Raw genomic sequence first — 22256 nt, 5'->3', positions numbered from 1 at the left:
AAACAAACTGCGGACAGAGCAGTCAGACCAGAGTTTACCACGATGGGAGGAAGACAAGGATGAAAACCTTGACAGAATCATCGTCTTCGTTCATTATCAATAAACCCTGTTATTTTACAAAGTTAATAACTTAAATATAAAATGTAATAATAATCAGGCCCGAGTGAAATTAAACTCAAAAACATCACAGTTCATTCACGATTAAGCAAAAGTGTGGAATAACTTCTCCAGGTTGATACAATTTATTTTGTGTTTATTTGTGTTCTCTTTTCTCTCAAATTAAAAAAATACTTAGATTATCTAAACAAACCAGAAACATTGGACAATAATTCATGATAATTATTTTTATTATTATTGTTTAAACTCAGGCACAGAAACAAACGTTGATATTTATTTGTTGCTGTTTTTTTATTCAGGAAAAAAAAAAAGCAATCAAAATCATCAATGTTTGTTTGTTTAAAGCACCTCATTATCATCATGATCGGGACAGCATTTCCACACAGAAAAACACCAACATGAGCTCTTTCAAATGTTAAATGTGATTAAAGGTTTGTGAAGAAAGGCATTGGCGATAAAACAAACATCAAACAAACTAAGGTCCATGTTGTCAATGTCCTCACTGCAGGACTAATAAAGTTTTATATTATTCTTATCTTTATGATTATTATCTTCATCAAACCACAAATGAGTGGATTTATGGCTTTTTAAATAACAACCTAAAGCCTAACAGAATGCCATATTTATATATATATAACATGCTGAATCATGTTTTAATCAGGAGCTAAGGTAGCTTGGCAATGTTGGTGATTATGGTTTTTACACAAAAACTGCAGAAAAAAGTAAAGTATGCAGCATGTTAGCATGTGTGCTCATCGCCCACATTGGTTTTGCTTGCTCAGCATTTCTAACACTGTGTCTCTGTGCAACTCATTCATCGGAATATTATTCTTCACAACCAAATACTTAACAAAAAAAACTAAAAACTGATTTGTTCAAACTTCGACCAAACAAAGGGCCCGCCCACCACGCTTGATTGACAGGTGATCGGAGCGATGACAGCAGAGAAGTTAGAGATTTAATCTCAGTTAAAAGTCCAAGAGTCTATTTGAGTTTACAGAACTCAGCTGTGGTTCCAGAGAAATCATAAAGCCAGACTCCAGCATAGAGAGGCCTAGTGAACGTGGTCTGGACTCTGTGGATCAGAGTCATGTTGTCAGAGACTCTGTAGAAGGACAGAAGACCTGCACTGTGGTCCAGGTAAACTCCTACTCTGGAGGACAAACCACCTGAGACTTTAGTCCAGATTCTGTTGTGACCAAACTGACAACGGTTTTGGTTACAATCTAAAGTCCATGATTTATCATTAAATCCAAATGCACAATCAAGTGAACTCCCTGATCTGCTGATGTTCTCGTACGTCACTGCTACACGAACTCCTCCTCTTTTGCTGCACTCCACCTCCCAATAACAACGTCCAGTCAGACACTCTTTACCGAGGACCTGAGAATAAAAAGTAAATCTGCCTCTGTGATCAAAATAAGACTGCTTTTCTTTCATTAATGTCACTTTCCTGTTTCCCTCAGATAAAAACAGTTGTGTGTTTGCTGTGTTTGGATCCAGTTTGATTTCTTGTGAATATCTGAAGAATTCAGCTCTGGTCTTTGGTTTTGGTTCCGTCAGTAAAACATCTACTTCAGTCACAGCCAGTGAGACGTTTGTCCACGTCTCGGTCAGGACGCCCTGCAGTAGATCTCTGCGCTTCACCACAGCCACTGTCACGTCCTCAAAGTGTCTCTGAGGATGGACGTTGATGGAGGACGAGTGTGTAGATGGACTGAGTTCTGACAGTGAGCTGTAGTTGAGGAGAAACTGGTTGTGGTCGTGTGTGAGTGAGAGCTGTGTCAGTTCAGCTTCTCTCTTCTTCAGCTCAGTCATCTCCTGCTGAAGCTTCTTCTCAGCGTCTCTGACTCGACTCACCTCGGTTTCCAGCTTGGATCTGATCTGCTGCTTCATGTCAGAGCTTCTCCTCTGCAGGAGACACATCATCTCAGTCAAGGTCTCCTCTGTTTCCTCCATAGCTCTATCAGCAGAGACAATGGGAGCCTCCTCCTTCTGTTGAAGCACCTTCACGTCTCCGGCTATCTCCTGGAGTCTCTGCTGGACTTCTTCTCGACTCAGATCCACCTGTCTTTGCTTCTGCGTCCTCTCTGCTGCAGCTGTGACTGTGTCGTGGTCTTTATGTTCGTCCACAGAGCAGATATAACAGATACACTGCTGATCAGTGCAGCAGAACATCTTCATCACCTTGTCTTGAAGAGGACAGATGTTCTCCTGGAGGTTCTTGGAGGCCTCTCTACACTGAGGACAGCTGTAGATCATCTTCCCTTCCTCCGTGTTCCAGTGGTCTTTAATACCGTTGATACAGAAGCTGTGTCCACAGCTAAGAGCCACCGGATCCTTCAGAAGTTCCAAACAGATGGAACAAGAGAAGGTTTCTGTGTGCAGCTGAACTCCAGCCATTTCAACGCTATAAATACAAAGATACAAATTACATAGTTTTATATATTGTATATAAATTATATAGTTATGTAATATATTTTAAAGAAAGTTCAGGGAGCTCAGTGAAATTTTGCATCATCATGTTTTTTCCGGCACGACGACTATCATTAGGAGTGTTTTTGAAAGCCCTTTAATGGTTTGTTTTGCTGTTGTATAAGGGTTGTCCACCAGGTGGCGCTATGCTGCAATAGAAATATTTTAAATCAGGAGGTAAGGGAAACGGGGGATGTTGCCGATTATGGTTCTTATATTTTTTTAGGAATGCACTAATTTCGCCTTTTATATTATTTTGTGCAAGGCAACATCAAACTTGACTTAAACATTTCCTTATTTTATAAACATATAAACAGATAAAAATTTACTGAATTACTTATTTATTTATCAGCTGAGAGTTAAGAGTGTATCCCTTTAAGAGAGCAGAAGGTGCGCGATGACGTCAGTGTGTACGGAATGCGAATGTGTGTGTGCTAAGAACATGGCTAAGAAGAGGGGGAAAATGAGCGAATGCGGAGAAAGTTAGCCGACAAAATTGAATGTAACTGTACCGGGAGAACTGTTTGGGTTATAAACACTCAGCATAACAAGGCAAGAAGTGTCCGTCCATGTGTTTACCTGCAGTGGGGAGTTAACTGGGTCGTTGGACCTGAAGCGAAGTGTTGTTTTCTTCAGCTCGGGAGAACAGTCGTCCTCCCAAACGCTTTCCACATGGATGTATTCTCCGGCTTTCTACCTCTACTTTTTCAGTGGCGATAAACAGGCAACGTAAAGAGACATTTGCGCCACCTAGCAGACTGGAGTGTTAATGCGGACATTGATATTACTTTATTTAAACCACAGCTTCTCATTCAATAGTTTTTCTTTAACATCAACTGAATAGTTATTTCTGTATGTTTGTTTATTTATTTATATTGTGAACTATTCATCATTCCATATCAAAAACAAACACTTTTATTTAGAAATTATGTGAAATATCAAAATTATTTTGATGTCTTTTTTCGAGAAAATTGTGTAGTGTGTAGTAAACAGAGTAAACAAATCAGAATATATGTGTGTGTGTGTGTGTATATATATACACACACACACATATATATATATATATATATATATATATATATATATATATATATATATACACACATATACACATACATATATACATACATACATACATATACATATAGTGACATTGCTATGTATATATATATATATGTGTATATATATATGTATACATACATACATACATAAAACATCCAATAGGAACAGACAACAGTAATGATTATAATGGACTATGTGTACTGCATACCATGAACTACTTCATTTTTCCCAGGATCTGAATCTCTGCATCGACTCTGCAGACATATTTCCTCTGAACAGCAGGGGGTGCTGTCAAATTAGACAGAGACAGCTTGCTACGCCACAGACACTGTTCGAACGAATATGGAAAAATCTTGAATGTGAAACACAGATCACATCGATGACCGTATACAGAACACCGTGTGTGTGTGTGTGTGTGTGTGTGTGTGTGTGTGTGTGTGTGTGTGTGTGTGTGTGTGTGTGTGTGTGTGTGTGTGTGTGTGTGTGTGTGTGTGTGTGTGTGTGTGTGTGTGTGTGTATATGTATGTGTGTGTTGTGTGAGCATATGAGTCACCTTCAAAGAAAATGCTTGTTAGATTAAAGAGCTAAATTAGTGGTCGTGACGCATCCTGATTGATCCAGGAAAAAAACATAACCAACAATGGGGGGGGAAAAAAGGGGAAAAAAAAGAAAAGAGAAAGAGGGTTAAAAGGTGAAAACCACTTAAGGATTCATAATAGTCCAAACACATAGTGGAGCTGCTCCAGAGATGCTGAGGGTGACCGTCTGCTGTAAACCAGCAAAACCAAAACATTTTTTTTCCATCTCGCTGAATTTTCAACACGTGTGTTTTAGATTAACAAAAGTTTGTTTGTCTTAAAACAGTTCCAACAATCAAACGTGCTTGTTGGAGAGTCACGGGTGAACACTGGCAGAATACAAGACGGCAAAAGATCATCAAAAGAAGCACAGAGAGATGTTCTCACAAAGAGCGGCAGCCATTATGCCGTCTCCTCCCAAATAACACATAATTGCTATGTCACAGTGCGATGTGTTTAGACGGCAGATGTGCGGCTCCATTTGAAGATGACCTAAATGACGAGTGATTAAGTGTAATTTGCACAAATTATGATTAGCGCGGGGGGGGGACAACGAGGCCAACGAGGCCTAGTTCTGCTATCGAATAACCAAGTAAAGTGACTTGATGTTTAGGTGCGTTTGCACTGATGACTGTTAGCTTAAAAGGACCCCTGTCATCAAAGTTGTTAAATTACAGATGTGATCATTCAAATGTCATTATCATCAGGCTTCTCTGCCAAAAGGAAAAACTGAAGGTTTTCTCTACGGACTTTGGTGCAGCAGTTTACAAACTGAAAGAAAAGCAGATTTTAGATCACGTAGAAAGTCGTTAAAAGCAGTTTTTATTCGAGTCCCCTGCCAGGTTTTCAGTGACAATACACCTCTGTATCTCCAGGTTGGCTCTCAGCACAGCAACGTCACTATTTCGTCGGCGCCACTTGAACCAACACCTCAAAAACTATCCCTTTGTAACTGTAGTGTTTGATATCAGCAGGTGAAATCCTGACCGCTGAGAGAGAGTAAAGATACATATGGACTGGACAGGATGTATACATATATTATATATATACTTCTCTTGTTGTAATTCCATTTCCAAAAGAGGTTAGCTTAGAAGATTATGGACAGGACTGAGGCTGGTGTACAATACTCAGTCCTGATCTGGCCTCCTGTCACAGTGCGAGGAAACCGCTTTAGTGTCATCGTCCACTAGGAATAGCATTTTAATCCGAAATATACGCTGTTTTTTTCCCCTCTGTGTCCTGCTTTGGCGTACCACTGTGAGATTCTTCAAGCCTCTCTATTGGACGGAAAAAGTATTTTTTGTTTGTGTGTGGATACCCGGGATGATCCCAACCTCTCTAAATGCTAATGATGTGCATAGGTGAGTGGTATAGTCTTTTTCAGTAAGCCTTGCTTCTAGACCAGCAGGGAATCAAAGGGAAGCTGCTGATGCTTCCGTGTGAGTCACGACAAAAATAATCACACGGATGCAGCGATGGCTGCGCGAGTTAGCATTTTAGCATCAGATTTAGGAGCCACATGAGGAGACCTTCTTTGAGTCCTTAAGATTGACTTAATGGAAAACCTCAGCTTGATGTGAGGGCAGGGGGAGGAGATTATTCTGGTCTAAAAAAGAAATAAAGATTCATTTATCCATTACTGACTGCTCTGAGGGTCACAGGGAACGATGGAGCCATTCCCATTTTTTTAAATTTGTTTTATTAAAAGATTAATTTCGCATCAAAATATCTTAAATTGTAAACTGCATGACATTCCATATGAAAACAGACACTTTTAATTTGGAATGAGGTCAAATATCATCAAGAATATCATTATTTCGATGTCTTCCTCTCGAAAAGTAGGACTTCCTTTCACTTGACCGGCCCCCTACTCACCTACTCTGGATGGACGGAAACGTTTGGTGTTGATGTCTTACTCTACACTTCACCAGCATCCCATTAAACTCTTTGTAAGAATTTTACTTCTGAGATCCAGTTAGCATAGTCGGTGTGGCGATTGAGTTATTCAAGAAAAATGGGATCCATTGGACACCTCAATTGACCTCCACAACCTTGCGCTCCTGTCCCATTACACCTGCTCATGGTTTCAGTACCTGTGGGACTAAACACCCATAGAGGCAAAACCAAGATCTGGAAGGTCAACACTGGTGTGGAACCAGTAAAGATGGCTGGTGGAGCCCTAGACAAACCGGCCCCCTACTCACCAAACTAGACAGTGGCCCCCAGGTCATATTGCATTTAAAACCCTCTGGTTTAGAGTCTTCAAATAACCTTAATCTGCATCATTTTGGACAGCAGGCCTGTCCTGTGTGCTGTGATCGAATCCCTTCAGTTTCCAGAGAGAAAAAGCTGTTTAATGTGATATAAAGAGACAAACATGTACTTAAGATACACTTAAACAGGTACGCCTTTATTAGGTAATTGTTTTAAATTCCTTATAAAACCTGAACTATTCCTTCAAGACACCTTGTATGAGAGAATTTGACTTTTCTCATGTACCCGTTCCTTTTAAATAACAGTTAGAAATCTGAATATATAAGAACGCTCATTTTTCCACTCACATGCTCTGTGGCGTGTTTCTTCGTGTGTCCTGCTGTGACCGTCCTATTGTGTCCATCTTCTTCATCTGCCTTTTTTTCCCCTGGAGCTGACAGTGAGGCTGTAATAGCTCACTGGTTACATCCTGTTCTCTTTCTCCTCAGAGGATAAGGGTCTGTTCTTCTCTGCTGCTGCTGTTGCTGCTGGGTCTTCTTTGATTCTGAGGACAGCAGAGATTGGTATGAACAGATCAAACTGGAGTCCTAGTGTGTCCTTAGCCCCAAAAAACTCACCACATGGTAAATGGGAATTCAGGGAAGTAAGGTTTCCTGCACCTGACCTCCATCATGGGATGTATTTAGTTATTTTTACTCCCTCATCATTTCAAAGTCTTGTTGCTTCTTAAGTATGAGCCGTTATTAATTAATGTGACATCCTGTTTATTATCAGTTAACTCATTTAGTTCAAGGTTTGAGGACTGATTTTTATTGTGAAGTAGAGACAAAATAAGTGTGCTATTGAAAGCATCATGGCAAGATCATGTGACTGCAGTTACTTGAGGTAGGTGCACCAAGAATTGATTTATGGATATTGTTGCACATTATTGTCCACCATGTTTGCGCTCCTACCAAATAATGACCACCGATATAAACTGTGATGTTGACTCGAGATTGATTTTGTTTTTTGTTGGACATAATATTCTTTCAAATCACGATTGAAGTACTTTAAAATCGACTTAAAGCGATATTTCTCAAATAAATCACTTTTAGGTGTATTTGACCTAAAGGGTTCTTTAGGTTCTTTCTCAAAGGCGATCGTTGTCAACGGATTCCCTCCATCTTGTTCTTGCTGTGTCCTGTGTCTACATGTACAGGTGTGCAGCCAGTGGATAAAGGGATGGATCTATTTTTGAAACAACGCCAAGGAACACTGTGGCCATTTGACTGATGTGGGGGTTAAAGTGGTGAGCGTGTGTGCCAAGAAACTACTCTCCGCGCCGTCAAAGTCAACACCCCGCAGTGCTGACAGACAAACAAACTCCCGAGATTCAGGCTGAGCAGCCTCATTCTGGCCAAAAGAGCTACAAAGTGGTTAAACCTATTGCTGCATCCACTCCCATCTGCGTGGTGCAGATGGGAGTGGATGCAGCCAAACGAGATGAGCTGGTGAAACTAAGCGTGGTGAGAGCTATGCGAGAGAGGGATGAATAAATCGGCAGAACCGATGCAACAACTCGAGACTGTGATCGCTCGTGATGGTTCAACAGGGACACATGTACGGCCGTGCATGTAGTCTGTTGACTGCCTTGAGATGAACTGCAGCCTTATGCTATTGTTGCTGCGACGTCAAAAATGTCGAAAGTTAACATAGAAAAAAAAAAGAAGAAGTAATAAAATTGTATGGGTAATGGGGGCGGGACTAGATAAGCTTTGCTTCTCCTGCTGTCCCTTTCGGTCATGTGTATGAATGTAAATGCTGATGTATGCAGATGATGATTACTTGTCATGCCCGAAATAAACGATTCATTCATAAACGATTCATTCATTCATTCAAACCTATATATCACCTTGATATACACGTCTGTAGACATGTCAATAATGTAACCTTTTTATAAAGGTTCCACCTGGAACCCTTTTGGAGGGTTCCACCAAGCACCCTTTTAAAACCCTTTATTCAGGAAAGGGGTTTTTAAAGGGTTCTCTCGATCAAAATGGTTCTTACTGGAACCATTAGTGTTACCAAGAACCCTTGAAAAAAATAACCTTTCTTCAGGAATGGGTTTTTCAGAAGCAAATGTTTCCAGGTAGAACCTCAGCCCTTGTAGAAGAAACCTTTTGGAACCCTTATTTCTAAGAGTGTAAATACATTTTGGTGAAACGTGAGCTCACACAAACCTGTGGTTTGTGGTTGTCTGGCAATGATATTGAAAAGCCTCGATCAGCTATGGTTTTACACCTTGTATGAACATCCGACAGCAACTGGTGTGAGGATCTCGTAACTCTGGCAGGAGTTTGTTTGGAGATCACATAAATAGGTTGGGACCAGCTCATTTAAACTTAAAAACAAGCGATAAAATTAATAAAATCAATCCCAGAACTGGGCAGGAAGCCAGTGGAGGGAGGACAAAACAGGTGTTATATGGTCATGCTGACTTTTTCCGATCAGAGAACGAGCTGCTGCATTTGTAGACAAAGAGATGACTGGTCCATATATAAACAATTACAGTAAACCTATCTACCCAAATCCCTTAAAATGCCATGTGATGATCAGTAAAACCGGAAACAGACTGATATATCTGGAATACTGCTGTGATCACGAGTATTTATCCTTCCATAAAATTGTTCTCAATGTCCTCAAGGTACATTGGATGGAGAACATTAGGATGCAGTGGGAGGGTGGAGCAGATTTTTCTTTTTTTAATCGTCTTCTTTCCATTTGCATGCATTTATGACTGAATTCGCTTTCTTTGTGGAAATTAAATTAAGATTAAATGCTTAAATAACTATCAGGTTTCTCATGTGTAAACAGACAACTTGAAGACAAGATCTATAAGAAATGTGATCACATTGATCAGATCAAAGCAATGTCCAATTAAATTAAAATTTAAAAATATACAAATACTGTTTGTATGGTCACACCAAGAAATGAGAGAAAGAAAAAAAGCCTGTGCTATTGTGAGAGAACAAAAATAGCAATTTTTCCGATATCATCACATATTAAATGCATTCTATCATGTATATGCTGTATAATACAAAAGTCACAGGAGTGTGTGTGTGTTTGACAACAGGCTCTCTGAGCAAACGTAACATCACTTAAAACAATTCGTCCTGTCAGTTCTAATGTTTGGTGAAGCGTTCAGTGACCCCTCTTGACTCCGTGAAGCCTTCAGCCTCCTAAGCCACATGAGTCACCGTTTGAAGGAGTTGCTCGTTATGAGGTTAGCGCGAGTGCGTTAGAAAGTGTCACAACAACGCAGGAGTCTTTCAAAAGTTACATCTGCAACATTCACATTGGGTTTGTATTGAGATCATTGATCTCGGATTTCCTGTCTCTGTATAACGAGCAGCCTCTAATGTGATATGTATTGGTGGATGTGAAGGATGTCGTATCAACGTCACCGTGTTACGGCTGGATATTAAGTTAAAATCGGTTTGATTCGGCTCTGAACCTGATCTTCCTGCTCTGGTTTGCCTCAGTTTTGTTTCACCGTTGTCAATATCGAGCACCGGGGAGGTCTGAATTGGGTTAGCGTGAGAAATGAAGAGATTCTGTACACTGTAAACTGTTGACCTGCCCGCACGGATCCATGTCCTTAAATAAGGTTAAGAATTATCGAGTGTGTGAGAAATGCATCTTCTATAAGAGGAGGAGTGTCTTCGGCACAGTTTCTCAAGGATTGTACAGTTCTACAAACCACAGATACATGTGAAACCGATATTACTCTTTTACAGAAGGCCCATGCTAATGTGGTGCTTTGGGCTGAAACAAAGGTTGTTAGAACTATTTCCTGGCTATAAAGGACAACATTTGCAAGCTCTACTTTCAGCATGGAGTTTGCATGTTTAACCCTGTGTATGTATGCATGGGTTTTCTCCAGGTTCTCTTGTTTCCTTCCACATTTTCTTCCCTAATATAGGAATTAGGTAAATTGGACACTCTAAATTGACCGTAGATGTGAGTGTGGATGGATGTTTGTCTCATATGTGGCCCTGTGATGGACTGGCGATCTCCTTTCACCCTATGTCAGCAGAGATTGGCGGTAGAAGCGGTAGAAGATGGATGGATGGATGTAAACGTTAACTGTTGATGTCTTACTCTACACTCCACCAGCATCCCCTTTCACTTTTTGTAGGAATTTTACCTCTGAAGAAAAATGGTATCCATTGGACACCTCGATTGACTTCCACGACCTTGCGTTCCTGTCCCACCACACCTGCTCATGGTTTCAGCACAGGAGGGACTAAACATCCATAGAGGCAAAACCAAGATCTTCAAGGTCAACAACACTGGTGAGGAACCAGTAAAGATGGCTGGTGAATCCCTAGAGGAGGTGGAGTCCATCACATCAACAAGGAGGGACAGATGCAGATGTCATGTCCAGAAGTAGCAAGGCTCGAGCAGCATTCATCCAGAAAAATCTGGAACTCCAAGGAGATCAACGCCATAGCAAGATATGGATCTTCAACTTGAACATCAAGTCTGTACCTGTTGCATGGCCCAGAGGTCATCAGAAATGTAGATTTTCTGACAGAAGACAGATCAGCAACCTATAGAACAAGAGATCCTGAGAAGAAGGTGCGGCTGACTTGGCCCTACCCTGAGAAAACTGGCATCCAACATCCAACAAGGCAGTCTTTGACATGGAACCCACAAGCAAAAAAGAAGGGGTGCACCCAGGAAACTTGGTGCCCGGGACCTGGCTGCAGATGCCAAGCCCACAGGACAGGGATGTGGGGACACCTGGTGACAGCAGCACAGCAACAGACATCGCTGGAGGGTAACCGTCAATGGCTTATGCTCCAGGAGGAGCGAGGGGCTCCAGTCTAGCCTCGTCCAAATTGGGTGATTCACTTCTGCCAACTCAGGGCCAAATACCTTTGCCAGGAAACCTCAAATTTTAATGTTTTTTTAACATATGGGACACATCAGAGCCAGAAGTGGCACACGTCTGTACTGCATGCTTTTTGATTCACTTTAGTTTAGTTTATTACATTTACTTGTGTCAGGGAAAGTGTACAAAAAACACACAAAACCCATTTATCCCAGAAAGAGGAAAGATGCTTTGTGCCAGAGCTAGTTAATTTCCATCTTTCGTCCCTGAGCAGGTGAACAGACACAATAAAGTACAAGAGAACAACGTAGATGGCAGAAGATAGGAGAAAACAAAATATTATATGTAATCCTGAATATCTGATTTTTGTGTACATGTATCCATAGGTATAATAACAGGCTCATAATGTGAAATTAATGCTGAAAAAGGTGATTTCTTAAAATCAATATTTCACTTATGTGGAGAAAGTATATGTTGGGGAGTTTTTGCTATCATGGTTTTGGAGAAAAGTGATTATAATATAACATAATTCCTCAGATACTAGGTGCTTGGCAAGCCCATGCTCCCATTTTCCTCTCCTGTCCTTTGTTTTCTTCACCTCCTTCACTGTCTTTCACCTGCTCTCATCTCACTCACTTCTGTCTCTCTGTGTTCTGCCCCCATTTCTTTGCGTTCCCATTTTTTTTTTGTTTCTCCTCGTGTCATGTCTCGCTGTGTCTCAATGCCGAGGTGTCCCGACTAATGTCCTCCATCATGTCTGACTCCTCAGTGACTGTCATAACAGGCAGGAACAGTAAATCGGCAGGAGTCGCTGCTGTTTGTTTCCAGGAAGGTCTTTCTACAGGACAACGTGTGATGTGTGCTATTAGAGAGAGAGAGAGAGAGAGAGTGAGTGAGAGAATGAAATGGCTTGCCCACTCTCTGTTGTACTTTTCACCTGCCTATTAAACTGTCACCAAGTGTTTATTTCCAGCACTGCAGGGAAGATGACAAATATATTCAATATATTTTGAATGTTCTCGCTCACAAAAATCTGCGATGAATTGGATTACTGAGTCTCTGTAGCTCTGGGCTCTTGCATGGCTTCTAATAACCGTCAAACAGAACAGTGTCAGTATTACTGTAAAGGCTGTTCTGTGCTCACTGGGGCTTTGAATCCACAGAGCATTCTGAACGACGGGGTTCCCACACCTTGGTTGACGGCAAATTCAAGGACTTTTCAAGGACTTTCCAGGACCAATTCTCATAAATTCAAAGACCGAATGTTCTGACACAGCCGGTAGGACAACTTGTAAAAGCCCTGGTATAAGTGCGCGTTGCAAATCGTGGACCCTGGTATACTCGCGTCCTGTACTATCTGACTTCACCATCGGGTGGTGGGACAAGTCTGGGCGCGGGGAATAGGACGCATTGCTAGCAAAGAAGAAGAGAACGATGCTACAGCTCCCTCAGAGACATTCGCGGATTGTCAGGTCGAGGCTCGGATGACTATCCTTGGCGACTACTTTTTCTGTTGTCGAAATATTGTTTCTGCTTGGTGGGCGGGGCTTACGCATGCAGCCTACATGTTGATGACACATATGGCGTCATGCACACGTGCGTGGGAGTATGCCAGGGCCTTAAAGCACAGTTTCCAGTCAGAAAACGCTGTCAAATAGTGAGACTTAAACTGACTGATATTTTTACAGTATTTAGTAAAATGGATATAATCTGCTAGCAGCCAGCCAAAAACAAATAACTACCCCTTTAGCAGTTTTTTGTTTTATAATCATGTTTCTTATTTACACGGTACAGGTTCTGTTTTAACTGTCATGTTTGTGTGTGAGCTGCAGGAAGAGTAGCTGCTTTCTTAGCGGTGGCTAATGAGGATCCACAATTTAAAAAAATAAACATTAAATAGATTGTTTCTGGCCATGTATCCTGAAAAACAAACAGCTGATTGTCAGGATTCGGAAGGATTTACAGTGCAATTTTCCTCGTTAACAGTTCTTGGTGGTTTTGCTTTGTGGAGTCGTGCCTGGGGACCAAAATTAATGAAGGTTATTGTAATAGATTACTGGTATCAAAACCAGATTAGCTCCCGCTGCGGTGTACAGAGAACAAGAGAGCGGCTTCATCAGAAAGATCCACGGTGTGTCCTCTACACTGAGATGAAATATTGTTACACTGTGTCAACTTTCATCAAAGGAATGTTTGTTTCACTTAAACTGCAAATATAGTGTGTATTATTAAAATCCAAGTAGAATTCCTCTCACAGGTGTTAAAGCAAATAACAGTTACAGGTGTAGGCTATTATATAGATATACAGTAGTACATGAGCTACATTCAGACCATAGAGGCTGATTAGGTTGTCCTTACAGTGTCAGTGTTTCGATCAAGTCATTTTATCAAAATGTTCTACTCAAACATATTCATGAGTTAATATGATAGAATTTTCTGGCCCTTTTATGGTTAAAATAAGCCAAAAAAAAAGGCTTAGATGTTAAAGGGCTCTATGAACCAAGAACTCCTTTGGTGACAAGTCCTTTAATGATCTCTGTCCATGGTGCTGAAACATCAAAATCAGACCTGGATTCACGTGGAGTCCTTTTAAATCACCTCTGACGAATTCACTGCAGTCCTAAAAAGGACTAAAGGTTAGTTTCCCCCATTTTTCCCGCACTTGGTCAAATGAAGAATAAACGTAAAATTATTATAATGCTGCTGTTTTTGTTTAGTTCTCATTCTGTTCAAGAGTTGGATTAAATTGGAATTTTAGACATAAAATGTGACAAACCAGTAAAGAGCAGCCTAGGGCTTTTTTTTCTTTCTTTCTTTCTTTGAAGGAAGTGACTTTGACGTCGACTTATTGTCCTTTTTATTTTTATTTATTTTCTCTGACGTAAAAACAAACTGCATATATTTGGGTGAAGTGGCCATTTAGATTAATATTGCACTCACTGTAGTGTCATTATACCATATATAAACTCCTATATATATACACATCCATATATATATATATGGATGTGTATATATATAGGAGTTTATTATACAGTAGTTGTATATTATACATCCATATATATACATATACATACATATAAATATACATATACATATACATACATATAAATATATATATACATATACACACATACATACATATATACATATATATACATATACATACATACATACATATGTATACATAATACACATACATACATACATACATACATACATACACACATATGTATATATATACACACACAAATATGTTTATATATATATATATATATATATATATATATGTATACACACATACATACACACACATATATATACACATTATAGATAGTTTATAGTTATTTATAGATATAACTGCAACAAATATTGTGAAAGAAACGGGCAAAAACTGGTCAGTAAAGTGTAAAATAAAAATTGTTTTTAACTATTACATGACTAATATGTATACTAATAATACTATGTATAATAATATAATATATGGACAGGAGGATGTTTAATTGGAGTAAACAAGCTAAAGTCAGACGTCACATTATATAGATCATTATTTTTTTTTTTCTTTCTCCCTCTTTGAATTTAATCCCGCGTGTCCGAGGGCGACAAAGAAAAATGTGATGATGTCATTAAATGATATTATAGGATTTCATTATGCGCCGTGTTCGTGACCTGCCCCTGTGGTGTGCAGGAGGAGCCGCTGACGCCAGCGGACAGCAGCGCGAGGGACAATAAAAGGTGGACGCAGTCTTCGACTCAACACCGAGGACACACACGCACACACCTGCACACACACACAGAGAAACTTCAGTCAGCTGAATCCAGAGCAGACGGCGGTAAAAGTCACATCAAAGAAGGTGAGTCACGTGCACGTCTGTTTGTTTGTTTATCGTGAAGTAGAAAAAGTTCGCTCGAGCTGATGAATAATGCGCAGAATCTCCTTTTCCCCCTCTATTTGCGTGTCTTTTAGATGCAGAAGTGCTTTGGGATTTTTTGCGTGTCGCTCATCTTCTGCGCAACTCTGTCTGAGACCATCGGGCTGGTGATTGCGGTAAGATGAGATCACACGAGTATCAATATGAAATAGTATGAACTTTGTTGAAAGTTAAAGTCACTGCTTGCAAAGTATACAAAAAGTACAAAATATTTCCTGTACTCCAGTATGTGTAGTCATATCTTTTAAATGAATGTACTTAAGTATTGAGTACAGTCAGTAAACAATAAACAGGTTATTATGTGAATTGTGATAAGTATACATTTACGGAAGAGTGTTAGTGCCACATGTAAAAATAGAATAAAATAAAACGGTGACTTCAGGGTCTTTAAAGCCTCAACGTGATTGAAATTTTAATTTTCCTTCAAGAGTAGGAGGAAAAATAAGAGCATAAATAAACATATGATAAATGCATTTTAAAAGTGCTGCAATGTTACTTAGTCTTTCATGTGTAATGCAACCAATGCAGCATTTAGAACAAATATCAAGAAAAAAACGATCTGTGGAACATCCGCACAGACTAAGGAATTCAAATAATCTACTTAACTTTTCCAACTTTAATTTAAAACTTTGACTATTAATAGAGAACATAAGCTTGAGGTGCAGCCTAAACCTTTTCAGTCCATTTCTGATGTACCTGCACGCATTTGTGCTTATGTGATGGAAATAAACTAAAGTAATTGGACTGTATCTCTCTATATGGAGAATGTTGGTGTCTATATCAAGGAAATACTTGAGTGTAGATGTTACTGGGTCAGAGTTAGTGATGCAGCAGCAGCATCAAGGAAAAGAAAAGGTTAAAGTAAGACCATGGATACAGATAGATTGGGGGGGAAATGTATTTACTGTGGAGTAGTAACAGTCAAAGTTGTTATGGAGGGACAATAAATACTCCAAATACTAAATATTCTGAAAACATGACGCTTTAAATGTGTGAATAATGCTCTGTTTGTAGATGTTTTTTTAACTGCAACAAAACTGTATTATTATTGCTATGGTTATGATTGATCTCATAATTGTATGTCACTACAGGCAAAGGAGAAACGTGGATGGACTCTGAACAGCGCTGGCTACCTGCTCGGTCCCCGTAAGTATTCACCCCACACACACACACACACACACACACACACAAACACACACACATACACACAAATAGACACAAAAGTGATGATCCATAGGCAACAATTTGTGTCAGTTATCTTAGGTTATCTTGTGCTTTCAGGACACCCAGTGGAGTAAAAACTTTTTTAAGTGAGTTCATTTACCTGGGAGAAGGATCTATAGGATACTGTAGATATAAACTGACTTATGACAAATGGAAACTTGCTTCAAACGATTCAAAATACAATCTAAGATGGAATGGGTCGATAATAGGAATGGGGATTGTAGCTAATTCTGGGGAGAAGAACAAGCTGAATGTTTTTCTAATCCTGTCATGGAATAAAACAAATCTCGTAAAGCACTCTGCTTAGTGCCAGTTAGAATCGAGTAAAGGAATAATAAATAAAGGAATAGGGCCCATTATGGTGTGATACAGTAAATCTGTTTGCAAACAGCTGCCTATTTACAGAGCGCTGTTTGTGCCACCTGTCCATACAAAAACCAACCTGCTTTTAGAGTGTCATGGTAAGTGCTTGTTTTTAGAGAGAGAGCGGAACAGATGAGCGGTTTCCCTGTTGTCAGTAGCATATTTAAAGCTGTATAGGCAGATTCCCCCCTATAAAAGTAGTCAATAAAGATGATTAAAATAGCCATATTTTGGGGGATGACCACATTCAAACACACTCAATTCATACATGAACGACAACCTCTGCGTTTTATTGCATTTATTGCTCTGCTGACAGATTTTTTTGTAATAATTGATGGATAATTGCAAGAAAATGATGCCTATTGCACCTTTAACATACAAGTACTTTAATATAGCATAAGATGCCATGGTCGTAATGTCTGTTGCCAATGCCAATGGTTTGCAGAAGAGTAACTAAAGCAAGTTTTTTGACAGGATCAGACAGAATTATAGCAATTTGGCCTTACCTGCTCGATTTAGCATATTTCCTATGTAACTATAACTTCATATAGTGAAGTTTGGCAGCTCGAACCAAAAGTGTAGCATGTGCTCACATGTCCATTAACCGCAGTATAACGTCATATAATAGTCATGAACCGTCTCTACATCGCTTGCTAAATTACGACCTCATAGGTACAGTTTCAATGGACTCGGGGCTCATCTCTGTGAAATGCTTGCTTGCTTTTGTACGTGCATTATCTCAAAATGTTAAATTGTGAAAATTATAGCTAACAAAAGACACGGTCCAGCTCACATTTGTTGAATCCGCAGTGTTTTTTTTCCCCCTCTCTTTGTCTGTGTCCACTGTGTCAGGTAATTTAGTGTAATTTAAAAATTGGCTCATTACCTTTGGAGGATACATTAAGTAACCACTGGGTATCCAAGTGTGTGTGTGTGTGTGTGTGTGTGAAGCCCGGGTAAAGGTTGCTCCTGCCTCATCCTGTGTTTCAGGTCGTATTGATCACCTAATTCAGATAAAGGATTCTCCCAGTGCCAGAGGCAGAGACGAGCTGGTCACTCAATGTAAGATAGTAAACATACATACGGCCGCTGCAGGGCCTTGGTGTCAGTTTTCGGGAATTGCTCTGGCAAACATTCTGCCTCTGAGCTGCTTCTGCCTCTCATCAGGACAGGACGCCTGTCACCCTGCTGATCTCTGCGCTCATGCATCCAAACACTGCATCTGTCGCTCTCTCTCTCTCTCTCTCTCTGTTACTGTGCTTTAAGCAAAGGAAATTCATCATGATGAGGAAAAACCTGGTTCTACAGCTACTCTCTTAGGGCAGAGTTTACAATAGCCTTTATATGTATGCAACTTTCTATCAACCAAATATGAGTTTAAAAATCTATATCTTCCTATGCGCCTTGCCACGTCTCCGTTGCTACGATACACAGGGCTCACAGCGAATCGGATGACCAATTAAAAGTTGGATAGTAATGAATGACAGGCAAATTTTAGGGTCAACTGTAATTTTACGAGAACGGCTACTTTCCTTAAGACTTAAGCGGTTGTAAAAATGTTCTACTCCACATTTAAACACTTAACAATGCTGTAATTTTGTTGCTGAGCTTCAAGTGGTTTTAATGCGGAGGCTGCTACGAGATTACAGAAATCACGCAAGACGATCTGTCATCCTCGATAAACAGCCGACTCTACGAACTAGCTTACGTTTTGTACTGAAATGTGAATAATGCTAAGTTTTTTTTAGTCTGAAGCTTAAAGGAACTGTTCTTCTGTTTTTAACCGCCAATACAAACCAAAATATCAAACGCTTCTTGGCAAAGAACTTATTGCGCCGCAGTTTGTAACCTATCCATTAACTAGCAAATAACGGTTAAAAAGTGTGCGTTTGAACGAGCTTATGCCCTCTGCAACGGCCGCATGTTTAACTCCGACACGTGGGCCCTTTACTGCACGTCTTCTACTCACTCGCTCCTTTTTTCACACTTAAAACTCTGAGTTGGAGAATCTACGTATGTAGCCTTCAGTTAGCATCAAAAGCCAACAGTTTTGTCCATTGTGGGCGACTGTGAACACACGGTGGTCCAAAATGGCGGGGGGTTTCTGGGGTAATGACAAACAACAGGTTATTGTACACGTAAATAATTATAAAGTATAATTATTTTACCCTCCGTTTATTACCAATGAAAGCAAAATCACCTTCATTTGACAGATATTAGCTTAAGCTTAGGTTCAGCCTAAGGTTTTATTATGATTCCCATCATCATTATTATTTAAACGATTAATGCTATTATGTATTTCTGTATCTAAGGTATTTTATTCTATTCAGTTTCTCCCTATTCTTTAATCTTGCCTGCCTAAATTTAGGTTACATCACCATTTTTTTATTCGATACTTCTATTTCTTTTTAGTTTTTTAATAATGGGGTCAACTTTTATTGTTTTTACATGTGTGGAATTGGTGTAGTCAACCCATTTTGTCATGCTGACTTCCTCCTTTTTTGGACCTTTTGTCACCTGGCTTCATCATTTGCATAATTTGCATGGCTACTTATTAGTTTTGCGCTTGATTTGAATGTTTTACCTGATACAGGATTGAGGCAAAACAGCAAAAATAAGAGTAAATATTAACAATTCAACTACACAACAATGTGGTTCATAAAACCACTTACTTGACAGTGTAGGATACACTCATTGTAATACTTAAGTATTCTAGTTTTCCCTAATGGGCTCATCCAATGTCATGCATTTTAATTATTTTAATTGCATGTCAGAACTTATAGTTCAACACTAACAGACAGAGTTCAAGCAGTACTTGAGCTAACGAGGAAGGCCTGCAAAACGAATCAAACTGTTCCTGCTAATTAGCGTCATTCCTCTTTAATCCACATCATGACCACTCACAGCACAAGTGACGTACCGAGTGTTTTGGACTGAAAAACACCGGTTCCTAGTTTCTTTCCAGATCACACAGATCATACAGTGATATATTTGACTTAACTCTTGGAAAACACAGAAAAAAAAATGCTGATGAGCTCATAGGATGAGGATATCAATCCCTTTCTTTAAACTAGATTTCATCATGGACTTTAGGCCCCTGAAAACCACAGCTAAACAAATCACTTTTTTCTCTACCTTTTTCTTCATATTTACCATCATTCTTTATGTTATTCTAATGCATGCGTTTTTTAATGTGCTTTTCGTGTCTTCTGTTGGTTTGTGTTACTGCAATTCCATGAGCCAAGCCCTGCAGATGGTCCGTACACGTTTGGAAATTAACCCGCACAATAACAAACTCACAAATGCTGAAATAACCAAGTGTACAACAATGTCCTTTAGCTCCTTTGTACAAGGATTAGATAGAGGTGTGCCATGTGTTCACTGTGTATGTGTGTCTAATACTGTAGCAAAGGAAACATGACTGTTTTGTTGTTGTTGCTGTTGTTGTTTGTGAATTAAAGCAACACTGTGCACTTTTGCTGAGCAGCAGTGCCCTCTGCAGGCCCTAGTAATTATTTCGCTTGGGCTCAGAGACAAAGTACTGTGAAAGACTGTAATTAAGGAAGTATATCCTACATATTTATAAGCATAGCACAGTAAGGAGTGGGTTTAAAAGGCTAATCATACATCAAAACAATTATTCTAAAAAAACAACTTCCAATCCAGTTTGTCTCTCCAAAGTAAATATGTAAGTCAATGAACATTGACTGAAGAATTGTGAATATAATGTGCACACGTGGACATGTAAAACAAAGCAACTGCAAAAAACTGCAATTAGTCAGCGACTCTATATATATATGGTCATATAGGAGCATAGTGTTGCTTTAAATCACCTGGACATTTCAGATATTGTATTTTCCAGTTTGAACAGATTTAATTTACAGTTATAAGATATGGAAATCCTGGAGCGGAAAAGAAATGAATGATATTTTTAACTATTTATCGTGACATTTGCTGAAATTTGTAGGTGCCAAATGAACACAGTTGTAATTATGCTCCGCTAATCATACGGCTGTATCAACTGTGCTCACGCCTTATTGTCCAGATGGTATAGATGGACACAGGACACTAGGAGACAAGCCGGGTCTGGCTGGCAAGAGGGACATGGGTCAAGAGGAGGACTTCAGAACAGGTTTGTCTTTGTTCCCCCACATGGAAACAGGACAGTTTTCCAATATCTGAGAGTAAAAGCTCAACTTTGATTGTATTTCATGCTCTCTCTTGCATGTTTATGAAACTTGACCTTAGTGTAAAGTTACTAGTTTGCAGCATTCAACCTTCAGCTCTGGTCAGGTTTAAAAATGTTCATTTTATTTCTATCAGACGTTGATTAGCTTCACTGTCTCTTTGATTGACATCACTGACGTTTGAAGAATAACTGTTAGGCGATCCTGTCCTTGTCTTTATGTCCTGAAATGTCCTCGTACTGTATGTCATTTCCAGAGCTCCTGTGCTAATGAAATGAGACTGCAATGTACTGCTTTGTTTCCACAGGTGCCCTAAGAATAGCAGATGAGGACGTCATCCACACCATCATTGACTTCCTGTCATACCTCAAACTCAAAGGTGGGTTTGTTAGAACATCAATATCTATAAGTGGACGTCAGATTGTTCAGGTTTCTCACTGAATACAGGACTTAAACCGCATAACAAAAGGCTCAACGAATAAAAAAACACTATGTACCTTCAGGAAATTACTACAATGCCCAGTCTGTATATTTATAGCCGCAGTATGAAGGCATAAACAGTACATACATCACGTTTGTGTTTGTGTGTTACAGAGATGGGAGCACTGGACAGCCTACCTTCCTCTGTGACATCAGATGAACTGGCCAATCCTTAACGGTTTACCCTTGCGCCTCCCCCTGCCGCTCACCTCGCAGTACCCTTGGGCACCCACAATCTTTATCTTTCTGTAGCTCCACTCACACTCCGACTCTGGATTTGTCCTCGTACCAAAGATCTGATTCTTTAACTCTCTTTACCTGACAGATATGGGTTCTTTCCTTGAAACGAATATCAGATCTTTCTGCTCCTGTGTAAATAAAACTTGATCTCCACTGTAGTCCATGTGTGTTTGTTGACTGTAAAATATCCTATAAAATATCTCCATTCCAGCAGTGACGTTATATAGCATCAACAAAGCTTCTTAAAACAGTGTTGTCTTTGCTCTGTCACTTTCTAATGCTAATATTCCATTATTATCACCTTTATTATTAGACATTTTAATGATTATAACCCTTAATTAACATATTTACAATTACTTTACCCTAAAAACATCCATCATCCATCCATTTCCTATCCCCTTTATCCTCCACATGAGGGTTGCTGTGCCAATCCCAGCTGACATAGGGCGATAGGCGGGGTACAATTTACCTAATCCCCAAATCTACATGTTTTTGGACTATGGGAGGAAAC

General features: G+C 39.6%; 1 protein-coding gene across 1 annotated transcript; it reads left to right on the top strand.

The window, feature by feature from the left end:
- Positions 1 to 15286: 15286 nt before the first annotated feature.
- On the top strand, positions 15287 to 21681 carry gal (galanin/GMAP prepropeptide; the record flags this gene model as incomplete). Its single annotated transcript, XM_083893181.1, has 6 exons — positions 15287 to 15367; positions 16343 to 16397; positions 17829 to 17900; positions 20884 to 20970; positions 21333 to 21404; positions 21620 to 21681. 6 exons carry the CDS (start codon positions 15287 to 15289, stop codon positions 21679 to 21681), a joined length of 429 nt encoding a protein of 142 aa, XP_083749307.1.
- Between the last annotated feature and the right edge of the window lie 575 nt (positions 21682 to 22256).

Source organism: Microchirus variegatus, assembly GCF_963457635.1.
Source record: "Microchirus variegatus genome assembly, chromosome: 8".
NCBI classification, from domain to species: domain Eukaryota; kingdom Metazoa; phylum Chordata; class Actinopteri; order Pleuronectiformes; family Soleidae; genus Microchirus; species Microchirus variegatus.
The sequence above is the reverse complement of the archived record's forward strand: the minus strand, read 5'-3'. Positions and strand labels throughout refer to the sequence as shown.